Source organism: Lissotriton vulgaris, chromosome 3_1 (assembly GCF_964263255.1).
Source record: "Lissotriton vulgaris chromosome 3_1, aLisVul1.2, whole genome shotgun sequence".
Lineage (NCBI taxonomy): Eukaryota > Metazoa > Chordata > Amphibia > Caudata > Salamandridae > Lissotriton > Lissotriton vulgaris.
The window spans coordinates 1,485,860,994-1,485,885,152 of record NC_141689.1 but is presented as its reverse complement, the minus strand read 5'-3'; the positions used below and the strand labels follow the sequence as shown (position 1 = coordinate 1,485,885,152).

The 24,159-nt window shown below is 48.1% G+C and overlaps 1 protein-coding gene across 3 annotated transcripts in view; it reads left to right on the top strand.

Moving 5' to 3' along the window:
* Positions 1-342: 342 nt before the first annotated feature.
* The window catches only part of UNC5C (unc-5 netrin receptor C), a 458,529-nt gene continuing 434,712 nt past the window's right edge, over positions 343-24,159 (top strand). Inside the window, exon 1 of one of the 3 annotated variants that reach the window (XM_086961949.1) lies at positions 343-984. In XM_086961949.1, coding sequence (XP_086818075.1) covers positions 870-984 — 115 coding nt within the window. In that variant the 5' untranslated portion in view covers positions 343-869. Of the gene's footprint in view, positions 985-10,894; positions 11,398-24,159 lie in introns of those variants that run through there. The other 2 variants (XM_086961951.1, XM_086961950.1) reach the window with 2 other exon arrangements.

Sequence of the window (24,159 nt, the reverse complement as noted above, 5' to 3'; positions counted from 1 at the left end):
CACTGTGCATTTTCCAGCCGCGCATCAAATGCCTCGTGCTTGTGGGCTCCAGATTTCGATGTACAAGGCACAAGCCGAACAGAGTGTTTGACGGCACGAATAAACTCGGGGCTGGCGACTACAGGTGGATTTTCGCACGGGTGGGTACTAAAGCAGACAGTACCTCCCCCGTCCTACCTCGCACGGGCACTGCCTCGGGTGTTCCCAGCAGTGAGTCCTGGTTCCAGTGCTGGTTTTGGCTCCGCCCGCCCAGGCAGGGGACAGCGGGCAGCCCTCATTGGATGAAGAGATGCGGCTCAGCCTGGCTGCTCTGGCAGCGCACAGCACGGGATAGAAAGGCTCAGACCCGCTGCCTCCTCTCGCCGCGCGGAGTGTTCCTTGGCAGGCAGCAGCCAGAGCGCGTAAAAACGCACCGAGCCGGCGGAGGCACAGGAGCCACCGAGACAGGCAGCAGGACTCCTTCACCAGAGGATGGCAGCAGCGCTCTCCCACACCGCCTTCTCCATCTGAGCGGACCGTCGACGCACCTAGAGGTCTCCATCATATTTTTGGAGGGTTAGAAAAGCAGCTAAACAGAAGGCACAGAGCGGACGGGCGCGCTCGGCTCCCCTGTCACCAGCGCCGGCTCTTGCGCACAACACCTATTATTTACAGAGCGACGGAACGGCAACCTGTGAGGGTTCAAGTGCCGGACACAAGTACAAGTTAACACCAGCGTCTTTTGAAGCTGTGGATTCTGAATTCTCCGAGGGGGAGCTGTGTTTTATCGCCAGCCGCTGCTCGCTGGGCTCTGCTGACAGCGCGCGAGGAAAGTGGAGGAGCTTTTTCCTCGAATCCAAGCTTGGCGCTTGGCGCTTCTTCGGCGGCCGATGGGCAAGGGCATGGAGAGGGCGAGCCGCGGGCTGGGGCTGGGCTACGTCCTGCAGATGTGTTTCTTACCTGCCCTGGCCATCCTGGGCGCCAGCAGCACCTCCGCCGCTCAAGGTAAGGCGTCTCTGCTGGAGGTGCGCGCCGGTGGTGGGACCGGGCTGCACCGCACCACGCTGGGTGTTTCCCTGCCTGTTTAACGAGGCTGTATACGTTGCTTTACGTTATATGTATTTCTTGGGTGCATCCTTCGCCGCCAGTATTGTCTTCCCTATAGATGTTTTCGGAATGTCGGTATAGACGGATTTCTTCGTTCTCTTTTGGCTGGATATATATAAATATATATATATATATATATATATATATATATATATATATATATATATATATATATATATATATATATATATGCTTTTTTAATTTGATGCCTTTCCACGTGTTGCCCTGTGCGCGGACTTAAATAGTGGACAGATACATCAGTATTGGTTTATGTATGACAAAGTTACATCCATCAAATTGTAAGACTGTGGCACGCGCTCTGGGCTTGTGAGTTGCGGTGGTATTGATATTGGGGTGTGGGGTGCTTGTGCTGGTTGTCTCGATGCTTGGTGCTTTGGGAGTGATGGTGGTGGTAGGAGTGCTGTCGGTGGGCGGGTGAGTGGCGCTGGTGGGATTTATGATGACAGTCGGGGTGGTCGGTCCTGGAAGTTTTGGAATGGCTGGTGGTGGTGTTGATGGTGGTGTGGCACTATTGTGGTGTTGCTGGCATATGGTGGTGTCGTGGAAGGTGGGGATTCTTTATAGTGTTGCAGTAGCCTTCTCTGGACCCTTCCAAAGGCGTTGTCACCCTAGACGCGGTGACAATTTTTGGGCAACATGCTTGTGAGGAAAGTTTGTGCTCTCGGGCCGGTGGGGCCCTCAGCGGTTACTTGACAGAGACCCAGGTCTGTGTGGCCTGTGGTATATTAATAGTAAACGCGGTTTGGTGAGGCCGGGTCCTAGCCGGTACACTAAAAGCAGAAGCTTTTAAGTGAGTTAATCTGATCGTTTCCGGGTTGTGACCTCTCCTCAGGCTCTGGGGTAGGGGCGCGCGGCACCAGCCGGCCCCCTCGAGCCCCGGCGCTCCCTGCCCTGCCTGGGTAGCTGCGCAGTACCGAGAGCGGGGGCGCTTAATTGGTTAATTAGATATACAAAGGAGCAGCTCGAGTTAAGGCTGCTCGGGCAGGAATTAAGAACGGATGCCTCCGTCTGGATGAACCGATAAGAAGGAGACAAGTTCGCGAGGAAGGAGGATAATCAGGCGGGAGATAAGCAGAATATTACAGGGGGCGGATATGGCGCGCCCGAGCGGGCGCCGCACCGGGGTTTTCATCGCAGCCCGGCTCTTGCTGTGAGGCAATTAGACATTTACGGAGGGTCCCCCTAGGATGCCCGTTTGAAAATGGCGCTATCTCCTTTGCACACACCCTGCCTGCTTGCAGTCTGCCCCCATGACGTCTCAGCACTTCGAAACACCCCCGCAACCCCTACAGGTAGGCCTTCTTTAAAGTATGGGCCTGGAGGGGGGGGACAGTATAGCACAGTGCTTAGCCAGGGTGCTCAAATGGCCCCATTTGCAGATTGTGCGCATCTTGGTTCCACCTGTCTGCCCCCACTATTCCGCAAGGCCATTCCGTGCCTCAAAACTACCACCTCATCCATTGACCTGGCCACGCCTCCTCGTGTCAAAGCCTGACCCTTGCTGTGAGTTTGACAATAAATGTCCACATTTTGCAGAGCTCTTGCTACTGAGATCAAGCACGTTTCTAAGCACTCAGAGCTAAGCCGCAGACGCAACAAAGCTCACTCCAGGGTACACAATTTGTTCAAGTGAGGGAGTTGGGATTAGAACACACGTCTCCTAGTTTCACGTTCAGTGGATATATCACTCCCCCACCTTTGGAGAACGGTACATAGCAACAAATCATAAAACAACCAACACCTGCCTGAGACGAACATGGGCCTCGTGACCTTCCAGCGCTGGTGGTACCCACTATCAGAAGACAGTAAAAACGCTGTATGGTTAATTCCAGGGTACAAGAGAAACAACTGGGATTGGAATGGGAAAGCATGTAGACTGTGTTGAAAGGCACAGGTTAAGGCAATATGGAGCCATGTGTACAGATGTCATCAAGGCCCCTCAGTCCCAAGGAGCTGTGCAAGATGAGGAGAGCGGTTTAAGGAGATACCAACTGGAATCCAGTCCACTGGCTACCATATTGGATCACTTCACAGCATCAAACTGTATGATGTGGAGCTGGAAGCACAAGGCCCATGGTGGGCCTGCAAGGAAAGCCATAACCAGCGAAGAAAATAACAATGGTTGAGATTGTACATGCCATGGGTGAGGCCTCTTCTTGAAGGTCGTGAGTCGGTCCTGGACGGGGATCCCCAAACAGATCCAGACCAGCCAGGAAGGGCCCAGAGGCCGCTCACAAACACGGAGAGGGGTTTCCACCCCAGCATCCCACAAGAAGCACACTATGGTCAAAATGTGTACATTAAAAGAAGAGAAAATGGAGGGTACACTAGGCACGAGCAGACTCCTCGCAGGAGTGCGGATGATGCAAGAGGTCGAATCATGTCCAACAGCGACTGGAAATGGGAGGATGGAAGCCCAGCAGGAACACACTTAAACACATACATGTGTGTTTCCTCTGTGAATGCGTGGAGCTGCCTTCGCTTCTTATTAGTGGAGTAAAAAACTGGAAATTGATCAGACGAGCCAGGAGTTGAAGAAACGGGGGTATCAGAAACAGGGAAACTCTTGCGCTCCAGTGAAGCCTGCCTTTTCAATAAAAGAAGCTGGGTAGAGGCCGGATGGCTCCAGCAACCAAGCGTCAGTTTCTACTCTGCCATGATTTTTTGAAAGTGCAATCCAGTCTGTATGTAGTGTAGGTTATGCAAATGGTTGATACTGTCTTAACTGATTAGCACCCAAAAGTAGAATAATTCAGCTGCTGCCACGTCCCTGACGGCTGCCTGAGCTTCGGAAGATGGGAGCGGTCCCCTGCTTGCACCGGTCAGACCTATTATGTGAGTGAGCAGTGATACCTCTAACCAGGGCCACTGGATTTATGTGATTCTACAACAGCGGCTTTTCCCACATAATTAAGGATATGCCGCGTCTGTCACATTATCCGTCGCCCGCTGCCTGATTTGAAGGTTTTACCTAAGATAATTTTTAGTTCTAGGTCAAATGGATCAGAAGTTACTCAAATGCAGCAAAACGTGTTGCTGCACAGTAGAATGCCCTTCGTAAACGTGAACTGGCCACATTTCAACCCTCGATTGCTTTTTTTTGATTGTTGAACTGCTACTAATGTGGTGGAATATTTGCCCAGATAGTGTTAACGTGTAAAAAAAGACCCAATAATGCAGTAATGCTGTCACAAAATATGGTGCATCAACCACATAATTTGCCGTGCAATGCTGCATAATTTGGCCAACTGTGCTGCATATTTTGCCCCCCCCTCTCCGCATAATTCCAGCAGCCCTGCCTATAACCCTTGGTCATGCTTTTCTCATACAAACAAGAGCTTGCTCATCCGTCAAGCTACGTGCACTCCAGATCACACCGTCTTTGCTCTACTTCTGTTTCTTTTCCAGAAACCGAGATTATTATTATTGCTGAAATAATCTTGGAAATCCAACATAAGACTGGAAAACCATGGATGGACGTAAGGAGATTGTCTTCTGGCCTGGCCGACTATTTCAGAGAAGTTCCCCTTTACCTACAGTGCTGATTTCATTTTCAGAGGTGGCCAGTTGACTTTTATGAAATAACTGACCTACCTGTCGACAGGTGAATGACGTATGTCGTAGGTCACTTATTACTGCATACAAAGCTGAAAGCAAACTGTCATCGATTTCTATTGTAGATGGTGATGTGTCCTCCAACAGAATTCATAGAGTCGGTGTGCCCAGGACTATTTTTCGGTGGGCCTTCCTTAGTATTCCAGTCGCCCAATAAAATGTTTGTGCTTCAAGGGTTTTTTGGGGTGTTTTTTCAGTGTATTCCGCTTTATAGAGGGAGGGTCTGTGGTCGTACCTTCCCTTTCGTTTCTTATGACAGGATTTTCAAATTGCTTCTATATGAGAATCAGAATTCTATGAATGCACAGGGTAATCGCTCCACTAGTCCAAAAGATTGAACTTGCATTGTTATGTAGCATTTACTACCCCTGACGAGGAGTCAAAGCACTTTTTTTGTCAACATCATAAAGAAAATGCTAAGTTTACCAAATGTCGATGGCAAATTTGAGAGGAATTTGCCGAATCCCTCCGGCATGCATAGGCGGAGCAGTCAGGATGACGTAATGTAAGGCCTCTGACAAACACACTGAAAATTGCATCGGTAAAAGGCACCAACTGGTATGCTACTTGAGTGAATTTCTTGTGTTACGAGTGTTGTGTGGTAGATAAAGACTCTGGAGTGCGTGTGGTGCTCGTCTGTGGCATCAGGGCCATCCCAGCAATGCAGGCAAGATGATGAAATCCAACAACATTGTCCTGTAGTGGGAAAACACTGTGTGTCTGGTAAAGAGAGGCTAATTTTCTTAGCTGGTGAGGCGCATACCTGGATACCAAAGAGAGCTGATGTTTCTGTGTGGTTTTTTGGATTCAGTGCTCTTGAACTTGATAAATGGGCTATGAATGCTGCTTCTGTGTGCCAAAACACCTTGAAGGCATGTATGCGTCATCAAAGATAGGTGCAGCGTGGGTAGAACCCTGGTAGCTCCTCTTGGCTGGATAATTGATGTCAAAAGCTGAATTGGGTACAGATTTCAAACAGTCAATTGGAGACTGTTTATAGGTGAATGACAAATCCTTCAGCTGGTTAAGCAGAACTCCAGGTGTCAGAAGTTCCTTACGCAATTACAAAAGCAGATCCAGGGGTCAATCCTTCTGTTACATCCCCAGGGACAGCCTGGGAATTCGAACCAGCCCCCGGGGGCGCAATTATGAAGCACTACCGCTTTTGTCGCGGGCGGACGATATTGCAGCACTAATGCAAAACTGGCCCCTAGTAACAAAAGCGGCCCTCAATCTCCCAGGGAAATGCCCAATGCTCGGTACAGCCAGTCCGGCCCTGTGCCTGACTCCTAAAGTATGGAACGACCTCCCACTTGGCTTTAGAAACCCCCCTCTCTTCTTCAATTTCCCAAGAAGCCGAAGATGTGGCTCTTCGAGTGAGTTCCAAACAGCACAGGGCTAACCTCACACATCTGCGAAGCACCAGGATGCCCTCACGGGTGATAGCTTGCTATAGAAAGCCATGACATAACCGAGGTGAGCGCGCAGAGGCTACCAACAGCGATGCCTCCGAAACATTGTCTGGCACACTGGGCCATCGAAGCTGCCTTCTCAGCGAAACCTTGAGTAAACCAGTATCGTACACCTTTCCTTCTCACAGGTTTGATGATTAGTGTGGCCCTGTGATTCAACACCAGCTTCTGTGAGGTTGCAAATTCTCGAAACACCAGAAGTGTTAACCAGAGGTGTCTCAAGCTTTTCTTTTCCTACTGCAACACTCAAGTTTTACAGATCAACTTGTCACTCCCGGTTGTTTGTATGTCCCATGTAATCTTATGAAATCGGGTAGATTATGCTATTGTCTCTTTAAGCAGGAGCTTGTTTTTGATCTTAAAATAAATATGATGCTTCCAGTCACAATACTCTATATGCACTTTCAATTCTCTGTCTGTATTTCTGCTGTTAGGACATGCCCCACCTTGATCAGACATGGCAGTGTGTCCCATGCAGGATTTCCTTGCATTCTTTGTCTTTGAGGATGTCAAAGTCTGCTGATCAGTCGCTCTATTCTGCTTTACCTCACTAGTCTCAACTGTATTGCTTTGCCCATAGGAACCAAGAAAAAGACCTTTCTTTTTTAACTGCAGCCACACCACCCCAAAAAAGCACAGAAAATAAGAAAAGATAGACACATTTATTCCGCTGCTTTAGATTAAGCTTTTAAAAAGTTCTTTTTTTTCGTTGTCAATCACTGGGAAATATTGTTGCAATTTTGGGCCATTCATTGAACTTGGTAGACCTTTGTTCTCGTTTTGCAATCATTTAATGATTGATCTAGTCTCCGTCATGCTTGGTTTTTGGTGCTGTTGTGGAGGCACCAACCTGCAAGTGGCACTCAGGTATTGGAGGCCCTGGCCGGCTGTCCTCAGGATCCCGTTCTCATTGTTCAACAATCTTGATGCCAGCCTTTGTGGACGGGCAGAACTAGAGTGGACAAGCAGCAGGAAAGCTGCCCCGACACATCTTTCTCTTACTGCATTTACTTCCAGGCCTTCATTCCTGCTGTGTTTCGACTTAAGCAGTCATTTTCACCCTCCGCCCAACCCTGCGATCATCATACATTGTTTCCAGTTTGGATTTTGCTTTCCAAAAAGCCAGGAGAATTCCAAATGTTAGACTCATGTTCCTAGAAGCTCCTTCTTACACTTATTTGCATGAAATCAGGATATAAGTGACGCATCCAACCTGCCACCAAAGTAGAGAGCATTGTATGCTCTTCAGCTCTGTTTCAGTCTGTTTACCAGACTGTATGGAATTGCATACCTTGATTTAAAAAGTTCTGATATTGGGTGGAAAAGGCTCAAGTGTTCTTCATGAGCCAGGGCAATCCGCAAACTCTCTCGCTTTGAATTCAAATTGATTGCCCGGTCTTGCTTTAGCCTTTCCCTTCCTGTTTTGATTCCTTCCACTTTGGTCTTGTGAACCAATGGCAGTCCCTGACATGCTAACGGTGAAGCATATGATGGAGTTCATGATCAAGGTGTCTTTCTCTCATTGTTGAAGCTAATAAGTGCCGAAACGCCTCACAGTACTTTTAAGAACCCCTCGCTATGATTGGGTGGATTGAAAAATCTAAAATAAGGGGAAACAAGTAAAATTCTGACAACACTAATTCAGTTTCCTTCTCTGCTTGTACATATTTGGCAATGTAACTGTAGACCAACAATACTCTTCAATCTGTGGATTTGTGAATGCTCGTAAAATCAGTTTTTCCAATATGACTCCTGCTGATACGGGCCGAGCTCCTATCAACAAGGGATATGATCTCATCCTTTCTAGCATAGTACATAGACTGCCTTGTCTGTTAGCCCTAGCTTGCTTCTATGATGCACCCTGAAGATGTACCAGCTCTACATCTTACCGCAACAATACATACAGATATGTCCACAGATGCAACTGGTCAGATAAAGTATTTTATGTATGTATCTATGCAGTATTTCTAGAGCATTACCCTAGTCAAAAGGCAGAGTAGCACTGTACAAAGCCAAAAGTAATCAAATCTCTCCCAAGGCCTGCGTCCTATGCATGAGTATCTGTGACACAATGGCCGATTACTCCCTATCCCATTTCCTTCCCAGGTGGAGAGCACTTGAATGGCATGCTTATGTCATCGGCAACGCCCTTTCCACCACTGGTTCACCTCTTCTCCGTCCATGTCTCCTGTCAACGTCGCCACCAATTCTTCTTTCTTGCCTAGTTTCAAGCTATGGACATGTGCCTTTCCCGGATACTGCAGTGAGAGGCTTTGGGGCAGGGCACAAGTCGTAATAAAAGAAGTGAGGGGACGCTGTCACCAGAAGTGACGTCACAGCAGGAAGTGACGTCACAAAAGATGCCGAGCTCCTCGTCCCAGAGAGGCCAAAGAGTGAAGTCCAGCTGTTTGGCAGGGGGGATGGTGTCCCTCGGTAAAATAAGTGGGGGGACGCCGTCCTCCCTGACTCGAGCCCTGCTTTGGGGTATGCCACCCATCCTGCCTACCTATGTCAGCGGATTTAATTACCTGACATGACTAGGTGGTTCTGAATTTCATGCTGTCTAACTTACCGGAAGTGGACCACAGGGCAACAGCATTCTAGGCCTCGTCGTGTCTCACGCATCCTTTGGGATAAGCGAACCCTCTCCCGTCCGGCACCTCACCCCACGTCCATTCCTGTCACTATATCCGACCAGTCAGTGGTCTCCATAACAACCATCATTTACTGGATTGTGTCTGCCGAGGTTATCAATCAGTTCCCAAATGTTACATTTTACATCAGTCTATTAATAAACCAGTTTCTCTGAAACTTCATTAATGTGTAATCAAGTAACTGAAATAGGATGCTGTTTTACTAATCCCTTCTAGCGTGCCTGCTATTGGTAGAAGCTGCTCCATCCAAAGTGGCGTCACTTGTCAGTGTGCCAGATAACCAGGACTATTCAGAGATGCTCATTTAATGTATGTCTAAATATATTCAGCGGAAAAGATGATGTGCAAGCTAGAAAAAGAAGACAAATTACCAAGTATTTACATCGAGTACCACAGTCTGCCAACCAGCCCTGGGCCAAAAGAACAAGAAAGCTTAATTTGTGCAGGCGGTTGCCTGCGGTGGGCGCTGCTCCCATTTTTGGGGCCTCGAACTTACTTTCCTCATCGGGAATTGGCCCAGAGTAACAGGGAAAGGCAGAACAAGGGGAACGAAGGATGGAAACAAAGATAATAAAATAGTGGGAAAGTAGAGATTTAAAAACCTACACTAGGGAGGACAAGAAACAGGAAGTGGTGAAAGAAAGAGGCATAAGGCGAGTCAAGGCTGCTTGGTGTGGAGTTTCGGCCCTTGTTAGCAGCGGTGCGTCTATCCTAAGAAAAGGTCTGGCCCCCAACATATGTTTATTTAGTCATTTTACAAATTAAGCACTAGCAATGATGTGTGGAACGATTGAAGCTCATTGGACCGGAGATCTTGAGATCAGAATGATGAATGTATAATTCCACATGATGCTATATTGGTAGTCAAAGCTGTTAAATCAATACATTTGAAAGTTGACATTACTGACCTCGATACTGGGACTTGCAACCACTAGTCCCATGAATGAGATCCACCAGATCCACACCTTTCCCTGGCGCCCCTGGGTTGGCCTGTTTGCCCAAGAACACACAGTCAACCCTCTTGCCACACGTTAAACTAAATGACGCTAACACCGAACCTCTTAATCTCTACTTATTAGGCCTAACCGGCTTTCACGATGGAAAGGAATTAAAAAGAAGTGTTCAGTCGCCGACTGACTGAAAATCCAGGGAGCTAAGCCACACCAGGCCAGACCAAGCCTTGGACTGCACCGCCGGCAGGGAGATGTCACACCCACACCCACCAAAACTCTCTTTGTGAGCGAGGTGGTGCCTTCCATGAAGAAATCACTGTGTGCTCACTAGCGCCTGGAAACAGGCCCTCAAGCCTGCGCCACTCTTCACGTTTGCCCAGGACCATGGGAACCTTGAACTTCGAGAGACTGACTGGGTGATGTGAGAGGGGGCGAAATGTAACGGAGAGATGTGGGCATTTTCATTTGATCATCTACTTCCAGGCATTAACAGTGAAAACAATCCCCCAAACCATAACATTTGGGGACCATAAAAGTAGCCATTAGCATCGTCTGCTATCGGTGGCGCGGGCCCTACTGCAAGGAAGGTAGTGGGCGCCCTGGCTGCCCTTTGAACTCTAAAATAAAGCAATAATGAGGATTTGGTGGGCCCTCAAGCCTCTGGGCCCCGGTGCCACTGCACCTGCTGCACCAATTAAAGCTAGGCCCCCGGCTGTTCGTCTAAATGTTCGCTCCAGGTTGTTGTTGTTGTTGTTGAAGAGCTACCTGCTGTCTCTTCACTTGTATTCATTGTAACAAAGTTCAGAAAGAGAAGCGAGACATCGAGTGATAGATATCTATCTGCGCGTGTGACCAGCAGGTTGCGCTCACGTCTCTCAGGTGAGCTGGGCTCCCCTGCGCCTGCCTGTGCCCTCAGAAGCAATCACGTCTGTGTAGTGGTGTCTGTGGCATTGCTGGCACCTCTAACCTCGGGAAGCGCGCTGCCCCAGCTCACGCCAGTAAAGCCCATTCCAGAGTTCCAGGCCTGGTTTTGCTCACGGCCGAGCTGCGCTCCAATGTATGGAGGATGCGCCCGGGCTCCTCGCTGTCCTGCAGAGCCCGGGAGAGGCTGGCAGGCTGCACAGTGACACAGCGTGGATGCGCCCGCCCCTCGCACAGGGGGCGCACTGAGTTCCCGGCGCCTCCCCTGAATGGAGGGACTGTGCGCGGTGCGCCGAGGAGGGGCCCTGTCTGCCCGTGGGACTGTGGACAGTGAGGCAGAGCCCGGCAGCACCGGCAGTGGGCGCGCGAGGGGCTGAGGCATGCCTGCTCGCCTTCACAGGCACAACCCGGGGCAGTGAAGGCGCAGGACGCACGCTGGCACCCCTGCACTTGTGGCACGCACTGTGCGCCCGCGGGCCGGGGCGGCCTTCGGCGGAGGTGTGTTTTTCTTCTTGTTGAGCTCCAGGCTGAGGAGTTTTCAGCCGGGGAAGGTCGCGTTTCCACGGCTGGACATGGACAGGCAGACGGGGAGCCTTCGGAGGGGGCACCTCCTGCTGACCTGCCTGCTGGCCGCCCTGGCCCTGCTGTGCGCCGGCAGCATCGCCGATGCCCAAGGTAAGGGAGTACCGCCCTGCCCCTTGCCCACAGTAGTGCCACATGGTGTCGCCTGTCACCGGGCACAGCAACTGCTCTGCCCTAGCATGCCACCGTCTGCAAGTTGGTGCGAAAGTATAATATGCATAGGCGCTTAATAGCAGTTTGGCTGTAAATGGTGACCATACCAATATATCTGTAAAGGAGGTGGTTTGAAACACTACAAAGCGAGATTGTTTGTTTTTCTTTTTTTACCTCCCTAGTGAAAATTGTTCATAAAAACAGTGAAACGCCCGAGCAGCGCGCATTAAACTCACATGTATAATGTTATTTCTACTGCGCTGGAAAAATTGTGTTTTCGTAACACTAGACAGTCGCGAGCATTAAGTGGTGTAGGGACCTATTATGATTTATTTATTGACACCTATAAATAGTCTCTTCAGGGTGGCAGTGTTTACTCTTAATCTGCCGCTAGGCTCTGTAAATCCCCGGGTAACCGCGTAAACTTGCTCAGCTTCCTGGTGCTACCAGTGTTGTCGCACGTCTGTAGAGGACATTGTTAAATTAGTGAGAAGGAGACACTAGACTACTGTTTATGAAGGCGAGACCTACATTAATGCACTGTACGAAATAAAATACTTTTTGAATGAGCGAGAAAACTTGTAAAGCACAACACTGCTCGGCGATCATATTCTTACTTGTCACTAATTTAACACTATTCTGTACAAACGTGCGTGGAGACGGGCGGGCAGCACCCTGAAGAAACGCATTCTACGGGGATTAGCAAGGATTTACAGCGCCTAGAGACACAGTAGGAGATAGTGCTTCGATCAGTTGCCCTAATCACGGGAACCAGCGTCTCAGCCAGCGTCAAGGCTTCCAAGGAGGGTCCGAGGTAGTGGTGCCCTCCGATGCCACTGCGTGGTGCCAGGGCGCCGGCGCATTCAGCCGGGGGATTCCCGTGACACTGCTGGCGGCTCGAGTCTGCATTCTTTTCATAGACGCCTTTCCCAGGGCTGGCACGACCTGCCACAGCAGTGAACTTCACCCAGCAGTCTCCTCAGTTCACTCACCCATTCACCCGCCCGAAGTTCTGCCGCTGGTTGGCTCATAAAACGAGCTTTATGCGGAGTTCGCATCTCAGTCCTTGGTTCTGTTTACTGTTTAATGTTATTTAATTCAAAGACTCGTTTTGTCCATTTTGGAAGGATGATAGGCTGAGCCAGGCGGGGTCGGCTTCATCATTCTCATCACATTTTTATAGCGCCTAATTAGCAACAAGAGTTGTGAACCTAAGAGCCTCCGATTCTACTGTGATCGGAGTAGCAGGCGCACCAACCCACTGATCTATCTTCGGCCGTTCTCTTACATGAACCCCCACGCTGCGCCTTTGTCAGGCTTCGTATGTTTTTAGCCCACATGGAGCGACTGCAGTTCCCGGATATGTAATTGATGTTTCTGCACAATCTGTGCTTGAAACAATGAGCTCTGTTCTCTTGGGCGGAATCCTCCCGAGATGAAGGGGGGGGGGGGGCGCTCTCTCCAGGAGGTGTCATGGCCAGCATCTCCCCTGGACTCCCGCCGTCTCTCGGGGCTTTGGGGGGTGGGGGTGACTGTGTGTGGGGCGGGAGGTGGGGAGACAGCACAGCCGGCTCCTGTGCTCTGCCTCCTGCACCGGGTGAGTGAGCGCCGCTAATGACAGAGGAGGCGCTTAATTGGATAATTACGCGCGCACAGGAGCCGCTCTGGTTGAGACGGGCCCGGAATGCGAGACTTCGCAGATTTAAGGGGAGACTGTTCTGTCTCGATAATCAGATAAGGCAGAGACAGGCAAGTGACGAGGGGGGTCGAATCAATAAACGTGACAAGGCAGGCGATAAAGCGAATATTACATGCAGCGACGGAGAGAGCAGGCGCCCTCGGTGATGCGAGCGGGGTTGGTTTTTGCCATCTCGGTTTCTTTTGCTCTTACCGCGTTCGACCCTATAAAGAACCCCAAATGCAGGATTAGGATCTGCTTAAAATGCGCTCTGTTGGACCGGGGGTGCTTCACCGCACTGCATGCCGCCCCCTACTGGAGAAACTCTTGTTTTTTTTATCTTGGCTAAGGTTGGGGGGTGGATGTGATCTCACGCAGACGGGGTTGTCGGAGAAGCCCCTCTGTTGCTGAGTTCCAATATAGGGCGAAAGGGGAGCAGTAGGTGGTTCGCCCAGGATCACACACCGAAGGCCTGGTTCTCAAAGGTAAAGTACACTTTCGTATGAGTTTACCATTGTGTGTTATTCAAAGGGGATCTACTTTAGTCTCCGCAGATAAAAATACCTATACTTTTATATGCATGCCGGGGCTCGGCTCTCGTAAAGATACTGCTGATTACCCCCTTTGTGAATAGCAAACCATCGTAAATTTACACGAAAGTGTAAGTTTACCTTCGTGAATGAGGCCCTCGATGAAGCGAGGGACCCGGAGATCCTGTCCCACGACCACTCGTCCCTCCATGTTTCTGCCATCGGACGGCAGCGCCTTACAGAATTATATTTATTAAAGTAGGAGCATTTCCGACATTTAGTGTAGCAAGCGCCTTTCCGACATTTATTGTGGCAAGAGCATTCCCGACCTGATGTTTCGTCAAAATGAGTGTCCGGTGTCGGCGTGGGAAACTATCAAATAAGATACTTGAACATTTTAAACACATTTACAGTCTGAGGTAAGGCCCAGGTTCGCACGGTTCCTCGGTGAAACACCGTCGCCGTGATTTGAGCCCAAGTCGTTAAACTCGGCAGTGCGTAAAGTTAGGTCCCCTCCACTGCCATGTCTATACACCCGTCTGACGTCGCACGCACTGCCGTCGACCCCGGAGTATATCTGCTGCGAGGGGCTCTAACTGGATACAGACGGGTGTGCACAGTGGCAACGGGTTTGACTCAGTCTGTGACTGACTGGTCTAGTAATTCTCGCATCCTCTCTGCCAGGAGATTTTTTTGTTGAATGCCATCCGTTGTGCCGCTGGGCTGAGACCCCTTGCTAGGGTAGCGCCCTGGGCAGAAAGACATTTGGTGCCCTTGCTGACGTGGGCTTCTTGACGCAATAGTCATGCTGTAGAGCGCTCGTCTGGTAACCGCTGCCTCCTGTGCTGGGATAGATCCCTGGGCCCAAAGAAAGTTGGGGTCCTGCCTGCTATGGATGACTAAAGTGTAGCAGTAGGGAGCCCCTTTTGTGTTCACAGGTCAGCTTCTGTCTGATGACATCACAGCAGTGACTCGCCTGAATCACTCACAGCTCAGGTCCATGACAGTGGTTTTGTCTGGTTGGTGGTGTGTGGTGAGAGGGAATGACACAGCAGGCAGCTCTGTGCTCCCCTCTGACGATTCGCGCCCTGGGCCTGGTCCCTCGCCCATGCCAAAAGCCTGCCTTGCCCTAGAACGGTGTGTTCAAACAGCATGGTAGAATACATGCATGCAATGAATGTGGGCGCTCGCGCAAAGCGAGGGCAGTTCTTTGTTATGGCATCAACATGTGTATAGCGCCTTCTGTAACCAGTTTGGCCCCTTAGCGCTCCTTAACCCAGGTGCCTATTTTGGTAGGGGTCTCCGGGTCAGTGGTGCCTGGTATGTATGGTTTTACGTCGATAGTAATGCTTAAACAAGAAAGTTTGATGCAGTAGGCAGAGCGAGCCGACTCTAAGCGCCATGGATGGTGAGCACATCACACGTTCCCACTCCCTCCCACCGCAGTCACGAGCCTGGCCATGCACGTCCATTACTTTTCCTTTTCTGGAGCCATCGGCGCTGATTCTGAGGGTAGCTCGCGCTCTTTGCCCGAGATGCACAGACCTTTCTTTTTATACCCCTCTTCCCCGTATTCGTTTTGCTTCTTGTTTTTTGTCCCACACACACTCATCATCATCAGCCCCTTGAGTCCTAATGGGTCGGCCTTTCACCCGCTGAGCTATCTATCCAGCTCATACATCACAACCTGCTTCCGGGGCGCTGCCTCCTCAAACTGCACCCTGTCGTCCCCGCACGGAGAAATTCTTCGTCACACCCGAGAGGTGCCTGGAAAGCAGCTATCATTGGTGCAGCAGGCGCAGTGGCACCGAGATACAAAGCCACTAGGGGGTACTGGACCTCCAAAGTTGCTGTTTTCATTAACCCAACAACAGCCAAAGGGTCAATTGTCATTGTTTGCACCGGGGCCCATGGCATCCTCGCTCCGCGACTGGTGGAGGACGCTACACCCAACATGGCGGCCCAGGGCAAGGCATGGCTGCTGATTCTGGTGTCCCCCGGTCAAGAGTCTTTTAGTCAGGGCTGCTATTTAGGTAGAAAATGGTTATCTTTTTCAGTGTTGCTGACTGTTTACCAGAGGAGTCATAGTTGTGTATCTCCCTCCCATATCATACGCACATCTCTCTGTAAGTTTACGTAGCTTTTGAACGCTCCCATCACTGAATAATGTGATGGTAGGTGACAAGTGCGTCACACGTATGTTTGCCATAAATAAGAGTGGAAACAATGTAGTTTGTGGTGTGCTCTAAATTGACGCTTGAAATTACACGTGGGTATCCATATGCAAGTGAGGGAGTTATGTGAAGGGGACCCTGATCGGAATTCATAGAAACTTCGAGCAAAGTTGACTTGTCCAGATTGGAACAATGTGTTTCAAGGTGAAGCCCGGATGTTAGGTCTCTTGGTTACGCAGTCTGCAATACTGAAACCCGGCCACGCCCCTCTCATCTCTAACTCCGCAGCAAAAGGCAATGCCCTGTGCATGGTTTCCTTTAAAGATACGTATGTTACTCTCCGTCTTAGACCCTGCTCTTCCGCCAGCTATAGCTTTTATTAGATAACACCACTTTTTCATATCTTTCGTGTAGTTTATAGCAAAAGCAGAAAAGTGATACCCAAAAGGTCAGGTGTCAAAAAACATGTTATATTTAATGCCATGTTAGGTGATAGCTTAGTTCTGTCTTTCTGAACCCACGTGACCGTCACATAACTAAGGGGGCCCTGGAAAGCGGAGGGGGTTGATGCTTTGTTAGCTCCCCGGGCCTTTATCTCTGTTCCTTATCCTGCTAGAACATTCTATCTTGGTGAGATACTGCATGGCGGGCCCACGGTGACATGTCCTCGCATTCCTCGCCTCTGTCGGGGAGGGGTGGATGCTGGACCATAGCAACTCCTGTTTTAATGCCTCCCCTTTACACCCCTCCCCGCATTAATCCTTCAAAGTTGTCCTTGGCGCGCAGGAATGTTGTCTGGCCCCAGCGCCCTAATGTTATGTTTCAATATTTAGTTGCGTACTTGGATAACAAGCCTCTTCCCCAGTGCCTCAGACACTGAACTCGAAATTGGAACTGCGTGTGACTGCCTTAAAATACAGCGTGGCGTGTGTAAACCAGTAAAGAACCATGGGAATGTGAGGTAAAATGGTTCATTGAATGTAATGGGAAATTCTCATGCCTCATCAATTTTCCATAATTTCAGAGTATTTAAAAACATTTTAATCCGCTGTCCCTTAACATGTCAATATGCCAGATTTTGTGAACTAAAATGAATTTATTGGAAGTGCTGACCGACCCCATCCATGTTTGTGAGAATGCAATAACCATTGAGTCGTTTTGACTAACAAGTCCTGATTGTTTCCTGTTGGCGAGGGCTGCACTCAAAACGCCCTCTAGTGGTTGTTAGAGGTACAGCTCTTTTATTAAAGAATGGGTTTACCCGATGGGCAGGTGTCATATTACCTAGTGGTGCTAGTTTTGTGTTTTTTTTTAAACATGTGTTGACATGGTCCCTTTGTACATACACTCCCGAGACTTCTCAGAATACCCCTTCAAAAGGCAAATTCTATTTCCTCTTCTTCTCCAGCGCAAAGCTATTTTAATACAGCATGACAACCTCACTTCTTAAAGTGCATAACGCATACATTAGTTGAAACTTACACCAGAAGATTGTTTTACTACATGTCAAGTCACATTCCTAGTGATGTATTTGAGAATTAAAACAATGAGTGGGTTTTTGTAGACTAGGTTGTGTCTCTGTCATCACATTGTCTGTTGGGAAGCTAATGGAATCAGCACTGTAATTAAACAGATTTAATAGCTAAATGTTTTTTATTGACTATAATAAGTTTACGACTAGAATGTCGTTTTATGATTTTTATTTTGTCTGGAACATGCAGAGGCAGACACTTTGCATTGAGGACTGCCAGCGACTAGAGCATCAATTAGTCATGACAGTCTACACTTTTTGTGGGCCGGGCGTCCATCCCGGAATTATCCTAAGATCCATTGTATGATTTTCCGGAAAGATTGGCTGGCTTCAAGACTTCATGGAGCGGGATGATGTCAGTACCGTGACTTCTCATGCGGAAGGGAAACCACGAGAAGCTTCCATGGGGGTAATGGGGCTCGTCTCCAGAAAGGACGTGTTCTTGTCAGGCGCCGTTGTCCCTCGTCATCCTGGGACACGTCTCCACGCGGACGTGGAAATATTCTGCAGGCTACCACCTGCGAATTGGTTATCCTAAAGTTAACGAGTGTTATTTTTCAATAATTGAAGGAATATTGACACCAATCTTTGTGATCCTGTGGTATATTTTGGGTTGTGCCAATTTTTTCCCCCTAAATCTGCTTGGTCCCATGTGCTACATTTCTATATGGTTGTTACTGAAATTCAAATGTGCTGCATGGTCTTACCTGTCTCATATTTTAAGGTTAGAAACAGAAAAGGGTCTCATTGGTGCATTGCTCGCAATCCCATCCTTTCACCTTTGTCGAGATGTCAATGTCCTGTAAAGACGGTAACATGAACCCCAGCAGACCATGCCATCCAAGTGTGTCCTCCCTATTGAGGGTTTTTTCTAGCTTGACCCAGACATAAAGGTATGCGTCTAATCTGGGAGCAGATGTCAGGCCTGACATCATGCAGCCTTTTTGCTCGTGTTCGAGTGTGACCTCTGGACTTCCAGCCGACGAGAACTGGTTCTGGGTCAGATCATCGGAGACTAGATCCACAAAAAATGGAGGGAAAAGAGATTGAGCCTTCCCTCATTCTCCCACCAACTATGCAACTCACTACACGAGAAGAACTTGTAGATTGTTTATATGTATTACCCTATAAGGCATGGGACAGCCGGTCCCATCTTTGTTCGAGAGAAGACAACCTTACCTTTGTAAGAAGAAGGAAACACAAAAATCCCCTAGACTTGTGAGAGAGGCAAAAAGTGAAAAATATATAACCCAATTTGGGAATCCCGAACGGGTGTAAATACTGCCCTCACCCACTCAATGAGTGCCATGCTTCATAATAGGGCCGCTGCAACTCCCTGGTGCAAACCAACATCCAGAGAGGAGCGCTGAGTAAAAATAATATAGAAAAGAAAGAAATCTTGGAATAGGGATCCCTCATGCACATCGGAGACCAGAAATGATGTCTACCTGCTCTACTTGTCATTGGTTTCAGAGTGTATGAGATTTAGGGTTCAGAAGCTGCCGACATCTTTGACCCTCCAACACCCGAGCCCCCCCACAAACTGCATTTTCATGAGCATTTGGCTCACATAGCATCCCTTTTCCCCACTTACACTCACGACACTGTGATTAGTCGTTTCATGAGGCATATTGTCGTAGCATTCAGGAGCTTTTGTGGTCATGAAGTGGTAATGGGCTTTCTGGGTTATTTATGGTTTAATTGGGTGATGAGCTTGGGTGGAGAATCTGTTGCCCCAGTATCACTCTTTATGTTTTTGCGAGTATCACCAGTTAGCCGCAAAGGTTCATAACAAGGTGAGGGAAAGTAATGTGAGTAGCCATGTTGTGGGTCAGGGGTCATGTGGCACTTGCCTCTGTTTCCTTGTGAATGCTCCTGGATGTTCAGTTGGGTTGGGGGTAGGATCTGGGTCTTTGGCCAGGGCTTCCCCAGTTTCACAGTCTCCCAGGGCCATCTTCCTGCACTTGGGAGCTTAGGCGCCTTAGGTGTTCTTGAGTACAATTTTTGATTAGATGTGTCTTTAATTTGTAGTTCTGCAGTTTATTTGGCTAGATGTTCAGTTTATGACATTGTAACTGGTCGCAATGCTCATATACTTTATATAAATTATGTTTATTTACATTTTGTGTTTTCAGTTTTGATTTGCATGGCTAAAATACTCGAATCAATATATTTCCTATAAAAACATGGTTTCGCTACTTTCGTCTCAGACTGAGGATGGGCCCACAACCTATTTGTATGTATGTTATATGCTATGACAGAGAATCTATGCCACCACTACAAAACGTGTGATGAAAATCTCATGGTCTCTTTGGCCGCAACATTTTGTAAAGGAGCGGGACCATGTTGCCGTACTCAATTCTGAAACGTTGTCCTCTCCTGGAAAAACATAAGCTGTTACCTTGAAGCACGTGACCAGCATTCCCATACCCAGGGGATTACATCGGCCCCTTCAGTGCGCATGTCGGGTTGGTCAGCTGGTTTGCTGCGGCCAGCCCGACATGCTCAGTGTGTACCCAGGAATCCCATGGCTGTGAAACAGCTGGAGATTGCTGACACGGGCCTCCCAACCTCAAAATTAGCTCTGGGTTAGCCTGCTCCACCAATCCTGGAGCTACTCTCATGCTGAGAGCAGCTCCAGGATTGGTTGTTTGTGTTCCCCTCAGCAGAACATAAGTCCTTCATTGTCCTGGTCGAGGACACTGATTTGGGGAGAGAACTTCCACACCTGGGGGAGCAGTAAATATTGTGAGTTTGGCACAGTCGAGCCTCTCCATATTTTCATACTTGTAGCCGCCACTGATTCCGCCTTATTCTATGGTTTTTATAATGCACACTTTTCAGTCGCTGTCTCAACAGACTAGGAGAACTGTGCATCTTTTTCTAAACACATGGGGCCTTATTTATGAGAAATGACGCATCGCTGCGTGAAAGCACGATGCGTCACTTCTCAGTGCGCACTCCTTGTGACATTCCTGATGCGTCATATTTAATGTATGATGCATCATGTCGCAAGGAGTTACAGATACGTCAGTATTTTTGACGTATCTGCAAGCGCAAAAGTGACGCAATGCTGGAGTGTGTCACAAAAGTGACGCAACTCCAGCCATGCGTCCTTTCACATGGGGCAAGCCATATGTGAAAGGGCCTGCGTCAGCCTTACGCCTGCTGTGAGGCAGGCGCATGATTTTGACGCAACGGCGTCCTAAAAGTGACGCAGTGAAATCTCATAGATTTCACTGCGTCACTTCTACGACCCTTCCTTGTGTCAATACGCCCCCCTTGCATACATTATACCTGGCGCAGGTATAATGTGGCGCAGGGGTTTACAAAGTGACGCATCTACCTAGATGCGTCACTTTGGTAAATATGGCGCAACAAGGTGCATTTTTTACACCACTGGTGCGTCACAAAAAGCGACGCACCAGCGGCGTAAAAGTGACGCACAGCCTCATGGTTTTCTTCGGGCTGCGTGATTCAATCTCCTAGGCCGCAATGAAAACACCGCTGTCTACGGCGCCAGCTGTAGGTGTGCACGAGCCGGGCTTGGAAAAAATCAGTCCGGATAAGCCCAGCCTTTCATTCCTCCCGCGCAGATAAAACGATGCCCACGTGTAATTGGGTAATGATAAAACAAGTCCCCCGTTCATCTCCACTGCCTGACACGGCGCCAGGGGCATAGGCTGCTGTGTCTATGGCAAATCATTATTATGATTACTTTGCTGCATAATGCCGGGAAAATGATTGGCCGTTTTAATGTGAAGGGAAAAAAAGATTTAGTGAAGGCACAAAAAACAATTATGCAAATATGGCTTGAGATACGGGAACTGCAAGGCACAGCTGTGTTTCCAACCGTCTAAAAATGGATGCGAAAGTACAAAGCTCCTGTTCTTTAGAGGTCTGCCTACTTTTTGCTGTTTATTTTTTCCAGAGTGACACTTTAGGTGAGCGGGTTAATTCGTTCTACAAAATGGTAGTGATTTAGGAGGGAAGTTGACAATGTAAGAGGCCATGTTGTGCTTTTTAAAGTCCTATGCCTTTTATTTGGGGGGGGGGGGGTTTGGGGGGGGGGGCCCTGTCGTCTACAGAACTATCATCTTATTGCATACAGTTCAATGCAAAAGCAAGCGACTGCCTGCAAATAAATAGATGCCGATTTTTCACCAATTCACCAAGACTGAAACCGATTCTCACGCCCCAAAATAATTTTGGGCGTGGGCAGTCAGTGCAAATGCTCGTATTACACATGTTCAGATGTCGCAAATGTGATTGCAAGATTAGAACCACCACCGCCTCAATCTATGCAAGTGTGCCCGGGGTATCTTTCAATCAATTTGTCCAACACAATGCTAAGTCAAAAAAACAGTCACCTCCTGCCCTAGTGGTGTGAGCTCCCATCACCCATCACCCTCAGCCACCATGTTTCAGTCTTTTTGCAGAAGCCGCACGGGGACGTGGCACTAGGACTCCTGGTGTTGGTTTACATAAGAAAAAATAAAGTATATTTTTTGTATCTGCCTGCTAAGGCTAATGGAAGGAAGGTCAAAGATCACCCAGTGCACCTAGGGAATGATCAGGAAAGGCAATTTAGCATCCAAGGTATTGATTGGCCAGACAGGTGTACATTACATGTCCTCTTGTAGTGTAGGAATCAGAGTAGGGGAAGAGAATCCTCAGCAGCCATGGAGCAACAACAGGTGATTATTATTATTCATAGTCTTACAAAGCGCACAGCTGCCCAATAAGGGTTTCCCGGCGCTAAGGATAGAAAAAGAGACCAGAACACCAACCTAATACAGACAGATCAAGAGAGGTTTGCCCGTGTTACACCAAAAGAGGCCAGAGTGCCCACTTAGTACAACTAAATTCAGTTTCTTAGTGACTACAGTTTTGGACCTTATACTGTAAAAAAAAGGCCCTCCTTTTATCCTTTTATGACAGATCTACAATTACTTCTGGTTCCAGAACCTCTTAATGTGTATATGATGCTGGGCACATCTCTTCTACCAATGGCAAGGCAGTAACGACAAGCCAGCCCCAAAAAATTGGTGATACCCGCTACTAGTTTGCATATTGTTTATGTGTATATTCTGGAAAGGAAGTGTCCTGGATTCAGCCTCCAAAGCTCGCTGTCGATTGTGTGGTGTCTGCTGTAGGCTTGGTCATCTAGGTGTGGGGTCTTTCCCAGACATGTCCTTAGATTTTGAGATATCATTCTCGGGAGCCAGTCCTGCCAGGAGGAAACTCTCTCCAGGCGGAGAGGAAATCACCATCAATATCCTGTCCTACCGCAAGAACTTAAAAGACACTGTCATTCGATGCCTCTGCAAATTACTCCTGATGTAATGTCATCTCACTCATCTGGTGCCTCTTAGAACTAGAGATCCCCTACTTTACACTGACTAAATTCCTCCTGTCACTCATCCCTTTATCCGTGAATCAAAGAGACAGAAAGAGGCTTCTGTCTGACGCTGTCTCGTCAGTGTTCAGGGTGGTAAGGGAGCCTTGTACACAAAGAAGATGTCTTATTCGAAAAGAGCAAGTGTTGATTGAAGAACATCGTTCGTTCGTGCTGCTGCTACGAGGCCTTCCTCCGACGGGTCCATGCCTGGAAGGGGATCCAAAGCTGCGCTGTTCGTCATACCCAGGTCTATGCCCTCTAATCAAAGCGGCACTAAAAGCTTTGATTCCAGAGTGATCCACAAACTTTATAGTTACTCCTATCTTTTTGTAATAGATGCTTTGAATACCCATCTGAGTAAAATGGAATCTACCTGAAACAGAAGCCTAAATGGAATTTCCAACAAATTTGCTAGATTTAAGGCCAAATAACTTCAAAATATATAAAACCACTGATCCCTCAGGAGTGACACAACTCAAAAAGTGTGCCAGAAGTGTTAACACTTAACCTTTTTTTCTCAGATGTCACTGGCTTGGCTACACTTCTACCCTCGCTATATCTTTTGAACATACATTGATGTGATTTTCCAGATCTCACCGAAATGGACTACATTTTCAATAAATGTCACAGAAATGCTGCAGTTGGCTAGCATTTTTCAGAAATTAATGTCGTTATCCCAAAGATAACTAAAATGCTCGGTCTAGTGCATGAAATCACTAACATTGAAAATGTGGTAATTGCTCTGAATTATCTCTGTAATAACTGCCCACATTGTTGCAAACGTGAACAGTAACTGCAAAATCTCTCTGAAATAGGCCGCGTTTCCCTTGCTTCCCTGAAAAAAAGTGCTTACCATGAAATGTATGCTGCCCTGACAAAATGTCCCTGAATTACTTAGATGCATCCCTTAATCTTGCAGGAATTGGAGCAAGTCACTTAAATTACCCATTACTTTGAAACATTGGCTTCCTAAAATGACTATTAAAGCCAAGAAAAGGAAGCATGCTTTCAATATTTTGTATTATAGTGACCATTCTTTAGTTTGTAGCACTTCTACACCACACCGTCTTTGAAGTCAGATTCCCTTATGTTCGCATCTGGCCTTGTAAGGCACAACACCATTGTCCTCTGCATAGTTTCCACACTAGCTCTACTTTTTAAAGCACGAGGGAGGATGTTTGAAAAAAATTACGCCAGGAGAATTTTACGCAAGGTCTTTAGAGAAAGAAAAAAAACGGAACTCGTTGCAAGTGCAGCTCGATCAAAAACCTAATTAAATTAAAACGATAACTTAGACAGAGAGAAGGCATAAAAGAGCCATATGTGCAGATATTCCCCCTCTGTCATATTTTTTATCAGCCGCGGCAGCGGCCAGAAAACGCTTGGTG